At 58.1% G+C, this 20,633-nt stretch overlaps 2 protein-coding genes across 2 annotated transcripts in view; both read left to right on the forward strand.

Moving 5' to 3' along the window:
• The window catches only part of HHIPL1 (HHIP like 1), a 30,997-nt gene extending 12,334 nt beyond the window's left edge, over positions 1-18,663 (forward strand). The window contains exons 4-10 of the mRNA XM_089908193.1: positions 743-1,071; positions 1,402-1,528; positions 3,507-3,652; positions 6,836-6,917; positions 9,333-9,415; positions 11,760-12,371; positions 16,808-18,663. Coding sequence (XP_089764319.1) covers positions 743-1,071; positions 1,402-1,528; positions 3,507-3,652; positions 6,836-6,917; positions 9,333-9,415; positions 11,760-12,295 — 1,303 coding nt within the window. The 3' untranslated portion in view covers positions 12,296-12,371; positions 16,808-18,663. The remainder of the gene's footprint in view (positions 1-742; positions 1,072-1,401; positions 1,529-3,506; positions 3,653-6,835; positions 6,918-9,332; positions 9,416-11,759; positions 12,372-16,807) is intronic.
• A 656-nt stretch (positions 18,664-19,319) lies between these two features.
• Positions 19,320-20,633, forward strand: part of CYP46A1 (cytochrome P450 family 46 subfamily A member 1) — a 33,800-nt gene continuing 32,486 nt past the window's right edge. The window contains exon 1 of the mRNA XM_022576113.2: positions 19,320-19,474. Within this exon, the coding sequence (XP_022431821.1) occupies positions 19,353-19,474 (122 nt within the window). The 5' untranslated portion in view covers positions 19,320-19,352. The remainder of the gene's footprint in view (positions 19,475-20,633) is intronic.

Here is a 20,633-nt window from a genome sequence, read left to right on the forward strand (position 1 = left end):
CCCATTTCCTGCTAAGATCTGAGGTGCTCTCTCTCCTGTCTCCCTGCCCTGGCCTGTACTCTTGTATGGGACACTTGACTTTGATTGCAGGTGTTCATTCATTCGCTCAGCAAACACTTCATGAGCACCTGCTACGTGCTAGTCACTGTGCTAGGTGCTGGAAGAAAGCTGTAAATAGAAATAATTTTTTCTGGTATGATTTGCACCCCGTAGCACAGCCCTGTGAGGAGGCAGGAAAGAGAGGGGCCACCTAATATCACAGTGGATGACACCAAGGTCCGGGGAGATTAGAAAGTGTGGTAAAGAGCTTGGATTTCTGCAGCCAGGCTGCCTAGGCTGGATCCCAGTCCTATCATTTCCTGGGAATGTTTTATGCCCTTTCTGAGCTCAGCTGCCCCATCTGTAAAAAGGGGATCACAATAGCACCCACCTACCTAAAAGATTCGTTGTGAGGATGAAACAAAGCAATAGATGGTATGTATGCCCAATACTTAGGACAGGGCCTGGGACTTGGTAAGGTGCCCGATAAATGTCGAATGAATGAATGAGGTTACCCAGCTGGTAAGTGGCTGAGGAGGTCGTGAACCTGGGGTCTCTGGCCGCACAGCCGAGGCTCTCCTTGCACCTGGGTTGGCCGTGGGCCCCGGGCCCCGGCACCCCCATCCCCGCACCTGCCCCGCGGTGCCCGAGCCCCTGGCGCGGGGACACCCCGAGCCGGCTCCTTCTCTCACCCGGCCCGCAGGTCGGCGCTGCTGGGCAAGGTGCTGCGCATCGACGTGAACCGCAACGAGCGCGGCCCGCTCTACCGCATCCCGTCCGACAACCCATTCGTGGGCGACCCTGCCGCGCGCCCAGAGGTCTACGCCCTCGGGGTGCGCAACATGTGGCGCTGCTCCTTCGACCGCGGCGACCCGGCGTCGGGGGCGGGCCGCGGGCGCCTCTTCTGCGGCGACGTGGGCCAGAACAAGTTCGAGGAGGTGGACCTGGTGGAGCGCGGCCGCAACTATGGCTGGCGCGCCCGCGAGGGCTTCGAGTGCTACGACCGCAAGCTGTGTGCCAACACCTCCCTCGGTGACCGCCCCCCGCCCCCTACCCCCGCGCCCTCGAGAACCTGTCTCCCCGGATCTGACCCCCACTCCACGGCTGTGCGCCCGCGCCTCCCTCCGCGGCCAACCGCGCCCCCGACCGGGACTTCCTTGCCCGCGCAAACCCATGCCCTCCCCCCGCTTTACAAACTTGAAACACCACCCTTTCTGGTTGACTGTCTGGGGCCCTCTCGGGAACTTCCCCCCATCCCCTCCCTCCCCTCCCCCGCCCCCCCCCCCCGCAAGACTCAGGACCACCCAAGAAGCCCAGTTGGGAACCGGCCGCAGACTCACCCAGCCTCTCCCGCCCCTGCAGATGTTGCGCTGCCGATTTTCGCCTACCCGCACCGACTGGGCAAGTCGGTCACTGGGGGCTACGTGTACCGGGGCTGCGAGTACCCGAACCTGAACGGCCTCTACATTTTCGGAGACTTCATGAGCGGGTAAGTGGCCTGACAACATTTCTGAGGGGGCAGGAACTGCAGAGGTGAAGGGTGGGGGAATGTACAACACTCTTGACAGCCCCGGGGCCATCTGGCTCCTGTGAGCCAGGACCTGCCGTTGCGCCAACAGGCCAGAGAGGTCACCCTGCTGGAGAGAGGGGAGCTGGGGCTCCAGCTGGGGTCTGCCCGTGGGACCCGTGGAGCCATGCTTTATGGCAGTGTTGCCTCCACCCACTGAGCCCCTAGAGGGTGTGTGTGTGTGTGTCTGGGAGAGGGGTTGGGATGAGTCACACCCCAAACAGTTTTCAGAGGGGGTAGAACATACCTCCCAAGCCTGCTGTGGGTCAGACTCTCTCCCCAGGGGAGCTTATGGAGACTCATGACCGTCTCGTTCTCCTGTTGTATAGAGGGGGAAAACTGAGGACCAGAGAGGCCCAGGGAAGCTATACACCTGGCATGATGTTTAAAAGTACAGCTGAGACGGCCTATGTTCAAAGCCTGGCACGCTTGTTAGCCTGTGACCTTGAGCCGGTTACTTCACCACCCTGTGCTTTAGTTTCCTCATCTACAAAATGATAATAGTACCTGCTTACTAGGGTCGTTTGAGACCTGTTCATACATATACAGCACTTAGAATCTAGAATGTGCTCAATTTCTGTGTTTTGTTTTTGTTTGCTTGTTTAATAAGGTGGAAGGATCTGTTGGTTACCTGAGGACCCTTCCAGCCTCATGTGAAATGAATTTTTTGTTTGTTTGCCACACCGTGCAGCTTGTAGGATCTTAGTTCCCTGACCAGGGATTGAACCCGGGCTCCCTGTAGTGGAAGCGTGGAATTCTAACCACTGGACCACCAGTTCTTAATCATTCCCACCCTAGCCTCTCCATGTAAGGGCAGCTGAACTGGGTCCCTCGGGAGAGGAAATAAGGAAGCCCGAGGCTGGCAGAATTCTTACCTCCTCCAGGCTGCTGACCTAGGGTGGCTTTGTGGCCAGTGCATCTACAGCTGGAGCTGACAGAGAACCCTGACCTGGGCCTCTGGTTGCTGGGTCCTTCTCCCAGCTTAGGGTCTCCCTCTGGGACTCAGTTATCTCATCTGGAAAATGGGTCTAGATGAAACCCCCTTTTTTTTTTACCGCGATTCTCCTTTTTCCCTTCTGCTGTCCCCCAGGAGTGCCCAAGCCACCTGAACACAGAAATTCAATGAATTTTGCCAACACTTCCCAAACCCCTCTGCTGGGTCAGGCTTCGTGCCAGGGCCAAAGCAACAGAGTTGACGAGTACCTTGTACCAAGTCAGGGAGACAGACCCACACTCGGTCCACTCGAGTCCAGCCTCAGAGAGCCTGTGAGCGGTGCTGGGAAAGCCCAGCACAGGGGCAGTCAGGAGGGCTTCCCAGAGGAGGGGATGACCAAGCAGGGCCTGAAAGTATCAACAGGTGATTGACAGGCATAGAAGGGAGTAAGGGACAAGATCAACATTTTCTGAAGATGCCAAATTCTCCATTTCATGCTCCGAAGTGGAGGCAGCTCCAGAGTACGTGGAAACTCCTGGGCACCAGCCTTGGAGGCTTCTGAACCGGAAGTCAGCTCCTGACTGCCTCCTGCTGGTCAGCAGGTGGGGTTGAGCTGAGGGGGCAGGAACCAAGCTGGTCTTGTCACCCCTGTGCTTCTCCTGGTACATAGCAGGTGTTCAGTAAAGCCTCCACCTGAGTCAGACTTCATGGATGTGCGGCCTGTGCGCTTACATGAGGCTCCGTCTCAGAAGTGCCCACGCTTGGTTTAATGCTCTGCTGTTACTGTCTTGAAATTTTTAGTACGTTTTGAACAAGGGGCTCTGAATGCTCACTTTGCACTGGACCCTGCAAGTTATGTATGGTCCTGGTTGCGTGGATAATAGATGATTGGATGGATGGATTGGTGGGTGGGGTTCCCTCGGGCGCCCTGCCAGGCATGACCCCACAGCCCATCCTCCTTCGCAGACGTCTGATGTCCCTCCGAGAGAACCTGGGGACAGGCCGGTGGCGGTACAACGAGATCTGCATGGGCCGTGGCCAGACCTGTGCGTTCCCGGGCCTCATCAACAACTACTATCCACACATCATCTCCTTCGCGGAGGACGAGGCCGGTGAGCGCTCCTGAGGCCTCTGCATCCAGGCTGCCGATGCCTGGGACTGTGCCCCACCCCGTGGGTCCTTCTGGCCTGGGATTCGAGGGATGGCATCTCAGGCCTGAAATCACCTTCTGGCTGGAGAGTGACGTGTTCAGAGGGCTTGAGCCTTGCTTCGGTGTCAGTTCTCACTCATCTGAGCTTCCATTTCCTTATCTGGAAGATGGGAGCAGTGGTCCCCGTCCTTCCCTTTCCCCAACTCTCACCCTGGGCAGGCTTGCCAGGAGGGATAGCGTGACCCCACAAGTAAGAGTCCAGGGCAGTTACGGGACCAGGAAAGGATCTGTGGTGGTGGAAATGCAGGCAGGTGGGGGAAGAGTGCCTCCCTGGGGACCTCCAGCTCCCTGGGTTCCTGATGGCAAATGTATCGGGGCCTGTAAATGAAGCCGCGTTGTCTTCAGAAAGTGGTGGGCACCGCTTTCTTGCCTATTAGTGGGTCCCCCATTCAGGCACTTGTGTTTTCAATGCAAGGAGCAGAGGGGGAGGGGAGAGGAAGAAGGAACATGGAGGCTGGATCCCGCCTTTGTCCTTGGCCCCAGATTGTCCCCGGACAAAAGCTGAGGGGCCCCCAGTGGGGCCTGGTGGATGCTTGGCCAGGTTACTAAGCAACGCCTTTCCAGGGGCCTTTCGAGAGGTGTCCCCTGCAGGGCCCAGTGCCCAGAGCCCCCAGGCCTGAGTCTGGAAAACCTTTGTTGAACCGATACCCATCAGAGTCTAAATTTTCAAAAGGGCAGCCTCAGACCCCACCACCCTCCCTGAGCCCACTGGACCCTTGAAAGCCATTTCTTTTGGTCATTAGGGAGTTAACATGTTTTGGAAAGGGGGGGATGCCCTCCCCCTACCCTCCTCCGCCTCCAGAGCCCAGACCCAGAGGAGGGCCTGGAAAACGCAGTTCCCAGGGGGCCCTTCCTCAGCCCTCTGAGTGACACCAAGGGCTGGACAGCCAGGAGGAGGCCCCTCAAAGACAGACAGCCCAGGGGTAGCATGTTGGTGAGTTGGGCAGGTGGTCCCGGAAGGCACAGAGACCTGGGGGTCTGATGCCAGCAAACGTCTCCCAGCTCCCTCTGGCCTCTGCCTTTCTGCATGATCTTCTGACACCTGCAAATTGCAAAACAAGGACCTCTGCTGGCCCAGTGTCCTCCAGGGACAGTCCATACCGCAGACACCAGGAGGGTAGTGTGGCCCTGGGCAGGGCTTAGCAGTGCCATGGGGCTCCCCGCCCGTGCACGGGGTTGGGGGCTTCCCGCAGATTAAGGCTGGATGGGGCCTTGGGGTGCACCCGGTCCAATGCTGTCACTTTACAGATGGGGAAACTGAGGCTGACTTTTCCTGCCTGGTCGTGGGGTGGGTGGCACTGGACATAGCCTGGCCCCTGGAGGCCTCCCAGAGCAGGACCTCAAGCTCAAGCTTGGTCAGGCAAAGGCAGACAATGGAGAAGGGCATCCAGGCCAAGGGAGCAGCATGTGCGGGGAGCTCCGAGTTGCTCCAGCGCCTGGAGCATAGGGTCAAGGAGGGCTGCACAGCCAGGGAGGGGACCGTGGCCGCTCCCAAGGGCCTCTCTCCAGAAAGGAGCCCAGAAAGGGAAGTAAGGCTCAAAGCCACATGCAAATTCATAGCTGTGCCTATGGACTCTCCAGCAGGGGCCTGCTTGCCAGGGGCCCTGCTCCCTCCCACAGGGTGCATCACACCTTGTGGGCCTATTCCTCCCCCCACCGACTTGACACCCCCCCCCACCCCACTCCCACTGGCCACGCTCCCACCACCCACCAAGTCAGGGCTGGTGCTCCTGGAGGGAGGTCAGGGGCCATTGACCACTCAGCATCCTGCCCTCCCCAGCCCCCAGCTCCCTGCCACAGCTGGTCTACCCCAGTTGCACAGGTCACCTCTCAAGTGTCTTCCCCTTCCAGAATTCCCCAGGTTTCCTGGGCCTTGATTCTCAAACACCTCCCTCATGCAGCCCTCCCTGACTGCACCAGTCACCAGGGACATGCTTTTCTTCAAGCTCCCTTCTCACTGTCTGTATTGGCCGCTCCTTGGGGAAACCACTCCCGCCCCCATCCTTGGGAGGACTCTCTGCTGCCTCTTACAAGGACAGAAGGTATTAGCATGGCTGAACCATCACAATGAGCCACATGTGGCCTGTGTCTGGGCCTCCCAGCTACCACATCTCCTACATTAGTGTGGGCTTGGGGACAGCAGATGTTTCTGAGTTCCAGGCCTGCTTAACCATTCACCAGTTGCGTGACTTTGGGCAAGTCACCTGACCTCTCTGAGCCTCTGTTTTCTCATCTGGAAGCTGAGAATAATGAAGCTTAATTCCTGGGCATGGGTACCTGTGGCAGCAAGGGCCATGGGGCAGGATGGGGGTGGGGAGAGAGCAGAGGACTCAATTTCCCTGAGAGCATCCGTGACACCAGGTGCTCATAATTCCATTTCTACAAACAGAGGCTCTGCATGGGGCTGTCCCGGAGCTGCTGGAGCTCACATGGGGCGAACTGCAGGGTCTGAGATTCACACTAGAGGCTCCCGAAGCACGAACTCTTCTGCCCCTGCTACTTGCCTGGGAGGTGCCTGCTGGTCAGTGGAGAGAGACTGTGTCCCCAAGGACTTGGCAGGACCTGGAGCCTGGGCAACGATGACAATAGCAGCAGCAGTAATAGTTAATACGGATGGAGCATCTACTCTATGCTCTTTTCATCCTCACAACAGCCCGATGAGGCAGGCCCATTGTGGGGATGAGGAAGCTGCGTCATCAGGAAGCAGTCAGTGGGGAGCTGGGCTGTGGACCTCTGTTGGTGCTCAGAGGTGTGTGATCCTGGGCATGAAACCCAGGCAGGGACCAGAGGTGGGGCTGGGTCACCAGGGAGGAGACAAGAGTCCAGAGGTCAGAGCCTGGGAGGGTCCGGGCAGAGCAGCCGGCAGCCCGGGAGGCTGTGCTGCAGAGGCCCCTGGGCACATCTGGACGCCTTTCTCAGCCTCGGTTTCCAGTTCTGGGGACTGGAGAGTTACACTGACCTGCGGCATCTCCCCTCCTGGCTCACTGAGGTTGGGGTGCACCTCAGAACTGAGGTGGGGCCGTGGGGCTGGCCGGGATGGTATTCCAGGCAGTGTTCTCACTTCTTGCCTCGTTTCTTGTCCAAGGGGAGCTGTACTTCATGTCAACGGGCGTGCCGAGTGCCACAGTGGCACGTGGGGTTGTCTACAAAGTGATCGACCCCTCCAGGTGAGTCCCCCCCACCCCACCCCCGTCATGGCCTCGGCTCCTACCGTCTTCCAGGAGCCCTCCCTTCCACTACCTCATTTCCCCTCTCTACCACTCTTTAAGGTGGTTGTGGTTAATATGCCCATTTTTCAGATGAGAAAACTGAGGCCCAGAGAGGAGAAGTGACTAGCTAAGTTCATACTGCTGGTGAGGGGCAGATCTAGGATTCAAAACCGATCTGCCAGCCTCAAAGTCCAGTTCTATTCTTGCTAAGTGGGCGCCAAAGATACCAGTGGGGGCCCATCCCATCACATTTTTTTTAATTCTTTTTTTAAATTTTAGAACAGTTTTAGATTTACAGACAAGTTGCAAAGATAGTACAGAGTTTCCCATATACCCCTCACCCAGTTTTCCCTATTATTAACGTCTTACATTATCATGGTACATTTGTCACAATTAATGAACCAATATTGGTACATTACTATTCATTAAATGTCACACTTTTTTTTTTTAATTGAGGTAACTCCATACTTTAAAAACAAAAGGATGTCTCTAGTTTTTCCCTAGTGTCCTTTTCTCCGGGATAGCATACAGAATCCCACATTGCATTTAGTCATCATGTCCTGTTAGCTTCCTCTAGTCTGTGACAGCTTCTCAGACATTCCTTGTTTACCACACTTTTCTGTTGAAAGCACAAAGCTATTAATTACTGATATAACTATTTATCAAGAAAAACATAAGCGCTTGCTCCTTTCCTCTCCCTGAGGCCTTGGCCCTCTTTGGATTTATGTCATTGTGGAGCAACACACGCAAACTTTGCATTTTTCTTCGTAGGTCTATCCTTATTTTGTATAAACATTTCCACGTTGCAACATTACCCTCAGAAGGCTCCTTTTTGATGGTGGCGTAATTTTCTGTTGAGTCACTGCACCGTGATTGCCTGATCCATCCCTTGGACATTTAGGTTATTTCCAGTTTTTGAAAAAAGAGTGCTTCTCTAAGGAAATATCACCTAATTCATGCCAGATGCTGCCTGAGACCCACTGTTTCCTTTAGTCTGTGCAGCATCCTTCTGGGCTCATGGCCCCCCGCGCAACAGAGGGAACCCGAGGCTTAGGGATTTCTGCTCAAGGTCTCGTGGGTGGGAGGAGCCAGCAACAGGCTAGACCCCCGTTCCCTCCCTCCCTCCGTGACCCTTCTCATCCCTTTTTCCATTTTTCTCTTTTGGAATCCATGTAATTTTGTGCATCCACAACATATTGAAGAGGGGCGCCATTCCAGAACATTTGGAAAATGAAGAAATGGGAAGCAGAGGGGGTAGGGTGGGGTCATCCATTGCCGCCCAAACATAACCACTGTGGCATTTTTTGGTGTATCTCCTACCCTTTGGCAAGACAAAAATTTTTATGTAATTTCCTTAAGGAACAAAACTCAGCTGGGTCCGTCTGAAGCGTGTGGCTATTATGTGGAGTTCAAAGCAGCCGGAAAACCCACACTTTCTGCAGCTTGGAGAAGGGCGTGAGCTGGGCTGTGTTTCAACCTCTGGGGGGAATGGCCCACGTCCCTCCTCGGTTTCCCTCTCTTGCCAGGGCTGTCTGAAAGCCACCCCAGGTCACGTGGCTGCTTCAGCCCTTGGGCTTCCCCTTCGTGCTCTTGGGACCCATTGAAGTCTTGGACCCACGTGGGTTGGTCCCAGAATAGTGTCGGTCCCATTCAAAGACTCACAGATCAACAGCCAGAAGCTCATTAAAATGGGATTCCATTCCTTACTTGTGCCCCTCAGAGATGTCCAAGGAGACCCAATTCATAGCCCTGGCAACCCTTCTCAGGCTCTTTTCTCTCCCAGCCCTCTCCAACCTCACATTCCAAGGCCCCCAGAGCCCTCAGCTCTGCTGCCAGCCCCGAGGCTTTCTCTCTCTCCCCACTTTATTCTTTAGATCGACTTAACCTTTCCCTTTGATTCTGTATCACCAGAAATCCCAGAACCAGAGGGGCAGAGAGAAACCCTCCTCAGAGGCTGTGGGGAATGGGGACCAGGGTAAAGTGCAGGAATGGGGCTGTGGTGACAGTTACAGGAGCTGGACCGGCAGGCTGGGGAGAAGGACTGTGACATTTGATCACATCCCAAGGACACTTCATGCTGAGAATTAGAAGTGGCCCTCCTGCTCTGCAGGCAGAGGCTGAGCGGGCACTTGGCAGGCCGTTATAGGGGGGTCCTGTCCTGGGGTTGGACTCTTGGGGTCTGGGAGGCGTGGACCAGCAGGGTCACTGCTCCGTAAGTGGCCACTGTTGTTACCACGTACACATGCCCAGGCCTGAATGAATGCACACCAGCCCTTTCCCTTCCTTCCTGGCTGCAGGGGGCAGGTGATGTTGGGGGGACATGCTCAGGGCGGGTTCCCAGGGTGCGGCTCATGACCTCTTGTGTGTCTGCAGACGGGCACCACCCGGCAAGTGTCAGATCCAAGCCGCCCACGTGAAGGTCCGGGGCCGCCTCATCCGCTTCGTGCCCAAAGAAAGTAAGTGTCCGCCAAGGTGGGGACACAGCGGGAGTTCCTGCAACCCACACCCACTGCCCCTCTTCCAGATGTGGATGCTCCCAGCGGGGCCTGGATGCCCTTCCTTGGCCCCCATGCCCAGCACTGGGCCCCGTACACAGGAGCTACTAGGAGTGGGTAGACCTGCTTAAACCTCCTTCCACTCATGCAGTGTCTGCCAGTCCCAGGCCACGGTGCGTGGCTCCAAGGGGCTGCAGGCCTCACAACGAGCATGGCAAAGGGAGAAATAGCTGGTCCCAGGCAAGGTTCACTCAGAGTTCTTGGGAGGGACAGAGAAAGAGGGTATATCTCAAGATTGGAATGAGTTATTATTCTAGGTGCAAGGGTGCCTAGGGGAGCGTTTGGGCTGGGTCTGCTATACGAAGGTTCTGTTTTGACGAGCTTGGTGGGGAGAGAGGGGTACAAATCCTCATGAGCCGAGGGCCAGGCAAAGCCACAGTGACCACCCATGGGATCTGGGGCCATCTGAAGAGGGTATGGCCCGAGGAGAGGGCTGTTCCACTGGGTCCAAGCTAGGTGGGAACAGAGAGAGACCCAGTGTTGTCAGATCTTCCAGTTCTCAGGACAAGCAGACTATCCATCCCTCCATCCATCCATCCCTCCATCCATCCACCACATACATGCGCTTCATACTGGGGCTATAATGCTGAGCGAGCAGATATGGTGCCTGCCTTCTTGGGTTGTTATTATACAATCTCCCGATTTGAAAATATTGGCAACTAGGTCACAATTTTCAAAACCTCCCTGTGGGCCAAAGGAAATACTTCAGTGGGCTGAGTGTGCCCAGCAGGTCTCCAGCTGGCAGACTGGGGTGGGGGGCAGGAAGAGGGGGAGGTTGGGTGGGTGGGGGGTACCCGGCCCCAAGGAAGGGGTGCCCCACCAGGAAGAGGAAGGCTGGGGAAGCTGGCTGTTTGGGGAATTCACTTGCAGCTGCAGTTGGTTTGGGGCCTTGGCAGAGTTTTCCATTCACTCATTCAGCAGTTTCTGCATTTCTGTTAGTTGCCCGCTGTGTGCTGGATGCTGGGGCCACAGAAGAAGTCAGACGAGGCCCAGTCTTGGCTGGGGCAGACAGAGGGGTCATTTAGTGTCCCAGGCCCCGTGACAGAAGTTGTGCTGGGCACCATGGGGACCCAGAGCAGTGCAGAGCTGGGGGTGGAGGGGGAGGGTTGGGAAGGTCCTGGAGGCTGAGGGTTGAGCCTGGATGGAGAGGAAAGTGCATTGCAGAGGCCGGGGAAGGGCAGCCTAGGCAGTGAAGGAAGCAGGAGAAGCAGGAGCCCTGGGAGCTGGAAGTCCCTCCCTGCAGGTGGAGTGGGGACCAGGGTGCAGGTTGGGGGAGCGTCTGGCTCATGTTCTGGCCCCGGCCTGCACCTGGTCTTGTGTCCAGGCCCTTTCTCAGCCCCTGTCTCAGTGGGTTTCCAAGTGAGACGGGCCGGTGGCCCCAGGATCCCTGCCCATAGTAACTGAGCAGTTTGGGGTTTCCACCTCCCCTGAGGGAGGCAGTACCTGGCAGAGTGTCTGATGTGGAGTGACGTTTAGCCCTATGGCTGACCTGGGCCAAGCGTGAGGGCCACGTCCTGCAGGGACAAAGGGAATCACCCACCGCAGCTCCCCGACACCTAATGAGTCCAGGTCCCCGTGGAGGGGTCAATGGGCGGGGGTCAGTGTGGACCACAGCCCCGCACCTAGAGAGCTCCTGACCAGCCCTCCCTGTGATGGGCAGGGGGACCAGCAGCCTTGGGAGCCTGGAGGGGAGGGCTTCACCTGAGCAGAGGGGCCCCGGGCAGGCTGGTTCCCATCCTGCTGGCCTGCCCTCCACCCACTGCAGTTCCCCCCCACCCCCCGCATCAGCCGTCCTCCGCTTCCTCACCCTTAAACCAGAGATTGGAGCCAGAAAGCGTCATTTGCTCTGAGAAGCTCTCCCAGACACTCCTTCCCTGCCACTGCGCTTAGGAATTTACTGTGTGAGAGTCCTTCCCCTGCCAGACAGGGGACTCCCAGAAGGGGAGGAGGAATGGGGGTGGGGAGAGGCCGAGCAGCAGAGGCACAAAGCAGCTGCCAGCAAGTGTGTGCAGAATGGCTGCAGAAGCACCTGGCATTCAGCTCCAGGTAGGCACCTTGTGGAGCCAGAGTGACCCAAGAAGCACACTTGGGGCACCTCATCCTCAGGGTCTGAGTAGAGGGCAGAACGAGGACATCTTTCCCTGGGGTCTGCATTCCGGGGTGAAGAGCCGGGGTGGGGTGGGGTCGCATGGGCTGGGCTGGGGCGGCCGGGGCCCTTCCGAACACAGGCTCTTCCTCTGCGCAGAGTTCATCCGGAGGATGGAGAGCACCCCGCGGCCCACGGCGCCCGCGCCCACCAAGGCTCCCCGCCGCAGCCGCCCCACGACCCCTCCACTTGCGCCCACCCTGCGGCCGGCACGACCCACCCCGCGGCCCGGGCGCCGTCGGGGCGGCGGGCGGCGGCGGGGACGGCTGGGCACCGCGGTCCCCGAGCCCTCGAACGGCGCCGTGCGCCTGGTGCGGCCCCCGGGCCTGAGTCCAGGCCGCGGGCGTGTGGAGGTGTTCGCGGGTGGACGTTGGGGCACCGTGTGCGATGACGCCTGGGACACCAAGGGCGCTGCCGTCGTGTGCCGCCAGCTGGGCTTCGCGTACACCGTGCGGGCCGCCAAGCGTGCCGAGTTCGGCGAGGGCCACACGCTGCCCATCCTGCTGGACGACGTGCGCTGCACAGGCAGTGAACGCAACCTACTGGAGTGCGCGCACGCCGGCCTGGGTTCCCACAACTGCGACCACCAGGAGGACGCCGGCGTCGTGTGCAGCCGCGAGAACCCCGATCTGTAGGCGAGCATCGTCTGTCTGTCTGGCCAGCCGGGCTCTCCATTGTGCGTCCAGAGCCCGTCCAACCTGTGCGCGCCTGGTGCGTGCGCCCGAGTCTGAGGGTGGGGGGAACGTGGGGGGTGGCCTAGGGGTGGCCCATCTGTAATGCTGTCCTGTGGTGCGTGCAGTGCACGCGTGTTCTTTGTGTGTTCCTGCCCACGTGGCTGTGAAACCCCGCAGCGCAGTGTGTGCTGGGGCCCGTGTGGCCCCTGTGGCCGTGTGGTTGCAGCCTGAGGTGTTCTTTGCTTACCTCCAGGCACCTCAAGCAGCGGCAGGAGCACAGTCTGGTGGAGCCCTGAGCACTGCGGGCAGCTGCCCTTCAAGGGCAGACATGACCTCACTGCACTAACAGAGGCACAGCCGGCGGGTGGAGGGAGGGGACCAGGCCTGCCCTGCCCACGGTGGGGAGTGGAAGGCCCCAGACCAGCTGGAGCACGGCTTGAGGAACGTGGCCCAAAGGGCGTGGACCGGTGGCCTGGCAGTCAGGGTTGGTGAAGAGAGCACGAAGGCATCTAGTAGGGGCCAAGGGAAGTCATCAGACTGATGGGTCCAGGGTGACCCCTGGGCTGTGGCTGTCCCAGCGAGGGTCAGGCTGCCTAGGAGAAGCGAGTGCCGGGGTGGGCTGGCAGGGATTACTGGATGACTTCCGGGAGAAGCCTTCTGGGCCTCAGCATCACGCAGGACCCAGCCACTCCGAGCACCACGGTCGCTGGTGAGGCTTCAGATTTCTCCACTTCCGAGCCGGTGCCAGGGCCACCTCTGTCACCTCCATTCCCCACCCACCCTGTTCAGTGAGATCCCAGGGAACCCTCTGCCTCCTCAACCCAACCCCGGGGGCCGACCGGGCTGCGGACCCAGTGAGACCACTGGTGCTCTGTCACCCAGTGCTGTGCCAACAGCGCGACTGTTTACAAACCCCCTTCCTGCCTCTTTTCTCTGACTCACACCTGCCTGGAAGCGGAGGGAGGGGGTGGGAGAAGGGGGCTGGGTCTGCAGCCTCTGTCCTGCTCACAGGTGGAAGTTCCTTTGCCCACTAAGGGCCTCAGCCTTGGCTCATGCCAGGCCGGTCAAGGGGCATCAAGTATGGCTGGGCTCAGCCTCTGATAGGGGGCCAGGGAGGGGAAGCAGATAGATGGTCACCGGGCAGTGAGGACCGGATATGGCCCGTGTCGGGGGCGCGGGGGAGGGCTCTGGGTGGGGCATCCCAACCCAACCTGGGTGTTGTCCTGGGAGTTGAGCTGGCACTAGGGATGGTGTGCCTGGCAGAGGAAATGGTGCGGGCAGAAGCCTGTCGGGGTCTCCCAGCTGCTCACTGAAGCTGAGTGTGGAGTATGAAGCTGCAGAAAAAAGCTTTAGGGTCACCCTCTCGAACTCCCCCCTACCTCTGCCCTAAGTGGGGTGGGCGAGGGACCCAGACCCTTGTGGCTCCTCTAACCCTGTTGAGCCCCGCGTGCAAACCACAATTAACCCTGCCACTGACTGTGGCCTGTGTGCTGGGCACCGTCGTAAGAACGGTGCCGCATACCTGAAGTCATTCAATCCCCGCAACAGCCCTCTTCCTCCCCTTTTACAGATGAGGAAACCGAGGTGCACAGAGCTTTATATCTTAGCTGAGATCACCCAGCCAGGGAGGGGGAAGCCAAATTTGAACACGAGCTGGCTAGCCCTAGCACCCGCCAGGTGTATAACCACTGAACCCCCTGGCTATACCCGCAGAAAGTCTCAGCATGGCCCAGGGCCCCTGCCCGCTGTAGGCTGCCAGCCTTGCTGGGAAATAGCTGATGGAGACCCCCGTGGGTCCCTTCTGCCAAGCAGGTGGCTGTGCCACCTCCCACTGCCCAGGGGTGGTTGACTGGGCATCTTCCAGGTCGCTGGGACATCTGGAATTGTTAGGAGCTGGGAGGCCCGTGGGGACCATCCAGGCCAAACTCCTCACTGTGCTGATGGGGAAATGAACCTGGGAGGCTGAGTGTCCCAGGCCTTTGGTCAGATGGGGCCGAGCTAAGACTAGAGCCCAGGGAAGGCGGGGTGGCCCTCGGGGCCCTCAGAGCGGAAGGGCCAGGGCTGTTGGTCCCTCTGGCTTAGAGGTGGGGTATGGCTTTTAGCAGCCTCTGCCTCCTCTTCCTAGGGCTCCTCTGTGCTCTTTCCTGCCCCTCCCCACCCTGTGGAGCCCCCTTCCTCAGTTCAAGGCCTGGAGGACATGATGCCACAAGGCAGGGCCTGGGAGGTGGGCACCTCCCACTGCACCTCAGCACCCACAGCCTGGGCCCACCATCTGGGGCCCGTGGCACTTTCCCCAAGTGGCAAGGGGGAGTGGTCCAGCCCTCCACTGGGCCCTGAGTGTCACTGTTGTTTGTTGGGGCAAGTAGGGGAGGTCCCAGGCCCCATCACTCCTCTGGGCAGTGCTGGCCTTGGCCCGTCAGTGTTGCAGGAAGGGTGCTTCCCCTCCCATCACCCCTCAGGCTCCAAATAAGGCTGAGGCTGCGGCCTGACTCCTGAGAATGAGGCTCACAGAGACACACTGCTGCTTTACTAGTAATAATAAGGGCAGGTGGCTGACATCGGCTGAGCACTTACTATGCCAGGCACTGTTCTAAAGGCTTTACATATTAGGCACTCTTTAATCCTTGTATTAACTCTATGAGGTAGGTGCTAGGGTCACCCTCCCACCCATTTTACAGATGTGGAAGCTGAGGCCCAGGGGCCCTTAGTTACTTGTCAGATGTCACACAGCCAATATTAGAAATCAGGCAGCCCGGCTCTGGAGCCCCAGCTGTGTGCTGTCACGCTGTGCTACCTCAAGAGCACTGAATTCAGTGTCCCCCTCGTTGGGCCCCATCATTGTGCAGATGGGGACACGGGCCCAGGGAGGGGCAGGGCTAGGCGCAGACTCCCTGCCCCGTGCTCCTTTCACTCCACCACCAGCCTCGGAAAGCCAAGGGAGCAGTCACAAGTGACTCTGTCCCCAGGGACTTTGATCCTGCCTCTGAGTCCTCTAAAGTCGCTGGGGATGGAGGCTAGTCTGGGCCAAGGCTCTCCATGCTCCCTATAGGCCTCTGCCCTCACTGCCTCGAATCTGGCCTCCAGCCAGCAGCTAGAGTGATCTCTCAGAACCTGCCCAGAGAGGGACTGCCTCTGCCCAGCGTCACACAGCTTAGTTCTGGAGCCCTTGGAGCCACCGCTGCAGGGATGTCCCAGGTGTGGCCCTGCACCCAGGACTGCATCCATGGTGTCAGCCTCAGGTAACAACACTCCAGGTCTCTGGCTGGGCCTCACTGGTTCCCTGTTCACCTGCATCCCTCTGGCAAGCCTCAGCTGGGCTGGGCCCTAGGTGGCCACTTTTCTCCTCTGATGACAGGAAAGACCCACTGTCCCTGGCAGCCCTGACAGCTTCAGTCTGTGGCTGAAGGCAACCAAGCTAGGGAGCAACCTTCAGCTCCCCAAGGCATTCCTATGTTTACGCTTTGCAAATGCTTGGCTGGGAGACAACGACTGGGATGTTAGGGGTCCAGCCTTGACTGTGTGACCTTGGCAAGGTCACTTAACCTCTCTGAGCCTCATTGGAAAACAGAAGTAATCAGCAGGATTATTGGAAGAAAAATGAGGTAACATTTACAAACATGCCCAGGACGTTCTGTATTGTTTCTGGACAGAAAGCTCAGTAGCAGGCTGTTGGCGCCCACATTGGCAGCTGCCAACTGCACAAGACAGGGCGGGAGGGGCATGCCAGGTAGAGGGACCAGCATTAGAATGACCCAGGGACAAATCCTCAAAATGGGAGGAAGATGAGCCCCTTCAGCTAACATGTAGAACCCACATCTTTTTTTTTTTTTTTTGCGGTACGCGGGCCTCTCACTGTTGTGGCCTCTCCCGTTGAGGAGCACAGGCTCCGGATGCGCAGGCTCAGCGGCCATGGCTCACGGGCGCAGCCGCTCCGCGGCATGTGGGATCTTCCCGGACCGGGGCACGAACCCGTGTCCCCTGCATCGGCAGGCAGACTCTCAACCACTGCGCCACCAGGGAAGCCCAGAACCCACATCTTCTTGTGGCAGCATCTGTCCTCTGGTCTTGCTGCAAAAACTAACCTTTATTGATCACTTACTATATGCCAGATGCCTCAGGTATGCAGGATCATTTAATCCTCACAACTACCCCATTAGGCACCCCTGACACTGAGGACAAAATAATGTTGCCTGCCATCCTGGTGAACGATGAATGTTGCCTGCCATCAAGCCATCAGCCACTGCAGCCACCCGCTACGGTGCGCCCTGAGGGGAATTCAAGATGGAGAAAAACTGGATACTGGCCCTCATAGTTAAGATGCGTGTCTAAGGAATAATTTCAATGAGCCCAGACTCATTGAAATCATTGAAATCTTTGAGCCCAGACTCAAGTTAAAATCATTAACTTGAGATGTCTGGTTTTTGTGATTAGCAGTAATCTTTTGATGTTTGACTACATGTTTTTTATTTTCAGCAAAAACTCCTATATATGTATCCTGGCTCCACCCTGACCTCTTTGGAACAGTTCCCGAGCTATCTGAGAGGCTGTCTCCCAGGCTATAGTCCTCAGCAATGTCCCCAAATAAAACATAACTCCCAACTTTTAGGTTGTACATTTTTCTTCAGTCAACAGTTCTTTTCCAGATGATCTCCAAGTTGGCTATGTGACTGGGTCCCTTATTCAGAGGGGGGTTAGCTTTGAACCAAGGAGCTTGATCTTTCTCTTTCCCTGGTTACTGTGCCTGTGCCCTGCCTCCTAGGAAACCACTTCCTGTATGGAAGCCATGTGGCCAATAGCTACCACAGTGGATAACATTTGTCCAGACCTTCCCAGTGAAGGGCCAGGTGGTTGGCCACATGCTTCCAGGCAGCTCCCTCTGCTGGGGGCTTGCAGTGCTGCATGTCCAGGCAAAGGGCTTCCCCTGGGAGCATCAGTGTACAGTCTTAAGCATTCCCTGATGCTCACAGGAGAGCCGGGAGGCTCAGATGAGGTGGCGATGGGACAGAGCCAGAGGTCACTGGTATTGACCCATGCACCAGAGAATATTAATGCCCACTTCTCTCCCTAGCTTAGTTGGACAGGTTCACACTGACAATTATACCCTGAGGCTGTCCCATGCCTGCCCCAGATTGTGGCCAGAGCAGTTTAAGATCTGGTCCTGACCTCAAGGAACAATTGTTTGGTGTCCTCCCTTCAAATTGCCCCCAACCCCTGGAGGTTTCGCAACCTAGGAGGGTCTGTCCTGGTCTCCCCGCCTCCCTCTCTCCTGCCCCTCAGGGCCAGCCAGTGCGTGCCTGTGACTGCTTTTCACCACCACATGGGGGCAAGGTGGCAAGCCACCATCTCCCAGCCCTAGGGGGAGGATGGTGCTCCCCCTAGGATGGGGCCCCATCCCCAGAGCTGGAATGGATGTCCAGCTTGCCGTGCTGGGGACAGAAATCCTGTCCCCTCCGTGCTAGACCCCACTCTTAAAGCTTGGCCCTCTCTGACACCCCATAGCCCACACGCCCCAAACACTCATGCCCCTGGTGGGGACTGTCCCTGGCTGTACCTGGGAAGGAGGTATACAGGCCTTCTCTGTTTTTCCCAAACCTCTCAGGATTCTGGGACTCTGGCCCAGGGGCATGTCCTTTTCTCAGAAACTCAGCAGCATCTAAACTCTTTGGGCATCTCCTCCCCGGCTGTAAGGATCTTTTTTTTTTTTTTTTTTTTTTGCGGTACGCGGGCCTCTCACCGCCGTGGCCTCTCCCGCCGCGGAGCACAGGCTCCAGACGCGCAGGCCCAGCGGCCACGGCCCACGGGCCCAGGCGCTCCGCAGCACGCGGGATCCTCCCGGACCGGGGCACGAACCCGCATGCCCTGCACCGATAGGCGGACTCCCAACCACTGCGCCACCAGGGAAGCCCGGCTGTAAGGATCTTTATCTGGGTTAGGAGGGGGCACACCTGGCCCTTCCCATCCACTGCTCTCCTTCTGGGTTGCTCCTGAGTCTAAGAATTGGGAAGTAAAAAGCCCAGAGCTGGCCTCTTCTGTCATACCCGGATTGGTAAGAAGAAGTAGGTTATAAAAGGGAGGAAAATCTTCGTTAGTAGTTCGAAAATACCCTTTGACCACCCCGGGCATATTTCTCGCTTTCGCGCTTGAAGGGGACTTTCCGTAACCAGATTTTCACCCACTCCAACCCTTCGGACTTGGGTCAACGCCTTGGACGTTGCGGTCGCGGTCCCCCAGTGGGGCTTCCCCTTGGTCTGGGTGGCAGCCGTGTGCTCTTCATTCGCAGGCATAGGCCTCCCTGTGTCCCCGGGGTCCTCTTCACCTGCCCCGTGTGGACAGGCCGGGCAGGGGAAACCAGCTTTGGCGGTTGGGGTTCCGGGGAGAGGTTTGGGAACAGTCGGCGTGATACAGAAACTTGGAGGCTGGGATGGGGTTTCCAGGAAGGTTTAGGGAGGAAAGGAAGGGGCCTAAGAACGCGCGCGGAGAAACGCCGTTATTTGGGGGCGCCAAACCGGGCAGAGAAGCCAGCAGGATTTAGCGCCGCCGCCAGGTCAGCAAGCGCCGAGGAATTAGGGTTGCCAGGGACAACGCGTTCTGGGCGGAGCTGCTGTTGGGGTGGAGCTTGAGGGATGTGGGCGGAGGCTTGGGAGGCGGAGAGAAGGCGGAGCTAGGGGGGGGGTCTGAGCCAGAAGTGGAGTTGTTATTGGTGGAGATCACATGCTCTGGGCGGGGCCTGGGAGCTGGGAGGAGACAGTGTTGATGTTAGGACGGAGCTTCAGGATGGGCGGTGCGAAGCCGGGGCCGGCCCGGAGAGCTGGAGCCGGAGGCGGAGACGTGGTTGGCGGGGACCGAGCTCCTGGGAGGGGTCGCAGCCGGCGGGGGCGGAGCCGAACGGGCGGGGGCGGTGCTGGGTCGCGCCAGGCCTGGGGCCGAGGCGGCGCGCGGCGCTGACAGCTGAGTCGGCTCGCGGCCTCCCGCCCCCTGCGTGCCCGGCCCCGACCCCGGCCTGGCCTGCCCCGGAGCCATGAGCCCCGGGCTGCTGATGCTGCTCGGCAGCGCCGTCCTGGTCGTCTTCGGCCTCTGCTGCACCTTCGTGCACCGCGCTCGCAGCCGCTACGAGCACATCCCCGGGCCGCCGCGGCCCAGGTGAGCGGGGGGTGGGGGCGGGGACCTGGATGGGGCTCTCGCATGGGGGGCCGGGGGACCGCGTCCAAGCCGGCATCGGGTCCAGCCTTGCCATTGCGCGCGGCCGCTTGGAAACGGCGGCAGGGAGAGGGGCGCTAACTATTCTTAGTAACAAATTACTCACAGCCGCAGCAGCTGCTCGGCGCCCACCGCGCTCTGCTGGGCCCCGAAAACGTGATGGCAGCGACAACCCTGTTAGGTAGGCGCTATTGTTACCCCATCGTTCAGACGAGGAGACTGAGGCGCGCAGAGGCAAAGTCACCTGCCCAAGGTCACACAGTTGGTAAGCCTAGATTTAAACCCAGGTCAGCCTGGTTCTAAAGTGGGTGCTCTTAACTTTGGGACTTGGATGGGGTCACTCAACCTGGGTTGTCATACACTGTACTTTGGTCACATCCCCCCTCTTTTTTTAAAATTTCTGTCCTGGTATCTCCTTTTTGTCTTCTCCTTGGTACTTCCATTCCATCCTCGGCCCTCACCCCACTCACCTTACCTCCCCTCTACTCCACCAGAAGTTCACCTTTCTGAAGTGTCATTTCTGTGTCATTCAGACGTGTCATTTCTGTGCTCCAAAGGCTTCCCATCACTTAGAACTAAATCTACTTCTAAATTAAGGCTACTCTGGGGCCAGCAAGGCCCCTGCTGGGCTCTCAGAACCCGCTCTGTACTGTTCTAACCCCATGCTTGCTCACTGCTGCCTCCAGTTCTTTCTGCATGCACCCACCCCAGCTGAACCCCTCCTCCCGGGTCTTCCTTTTCCCCACCCACCCTGTATAAAGCCCACCTCCTAGCTCCAAGCTCCTTATGGGGCCATCATCCCTGAAGTTACCTTCTGTTCACCTGTTGACTGTCTGTCTCCCCCTTTAGAATGTGAGCCCCGGGAGGGCAGGGCTACTGTGTGTCCACTTGTGTATCCCCAGAGCCTGGGACACTGCAGATGCTCAATAAACACTTGTTGACTGAGTGAATAAACAAGGGTATTAGACACACTTCTTAAAACCTCAGGACACCAACATTCTGGAAGGCACCCACCTCCAGCACAAGCCGGATGCCCTGGCATTTGAAGCCTGAATCCCTGCTTGGTGGGTTCGGGAAACATCTCTAGCTGGGGACACAGGGA

This window comes from Delphinapterus leucas, chromosome 2 (genome assembly GCF_059928025.1).
Source record: "Delphinapterus leucas isolate spDelLeu-1000000601 "Yukka" chromosome 2, BTC_Dleu_Yukka2, whole genome shotgun sequence".
NCBI classification, from domain to species: domain Eukaryota; kingdom Metazoa; phylum Chordata; class Mammalia; order Artiodactyla; family Monodontidae; genus Delphinapterus; species Delphinapterus leucas.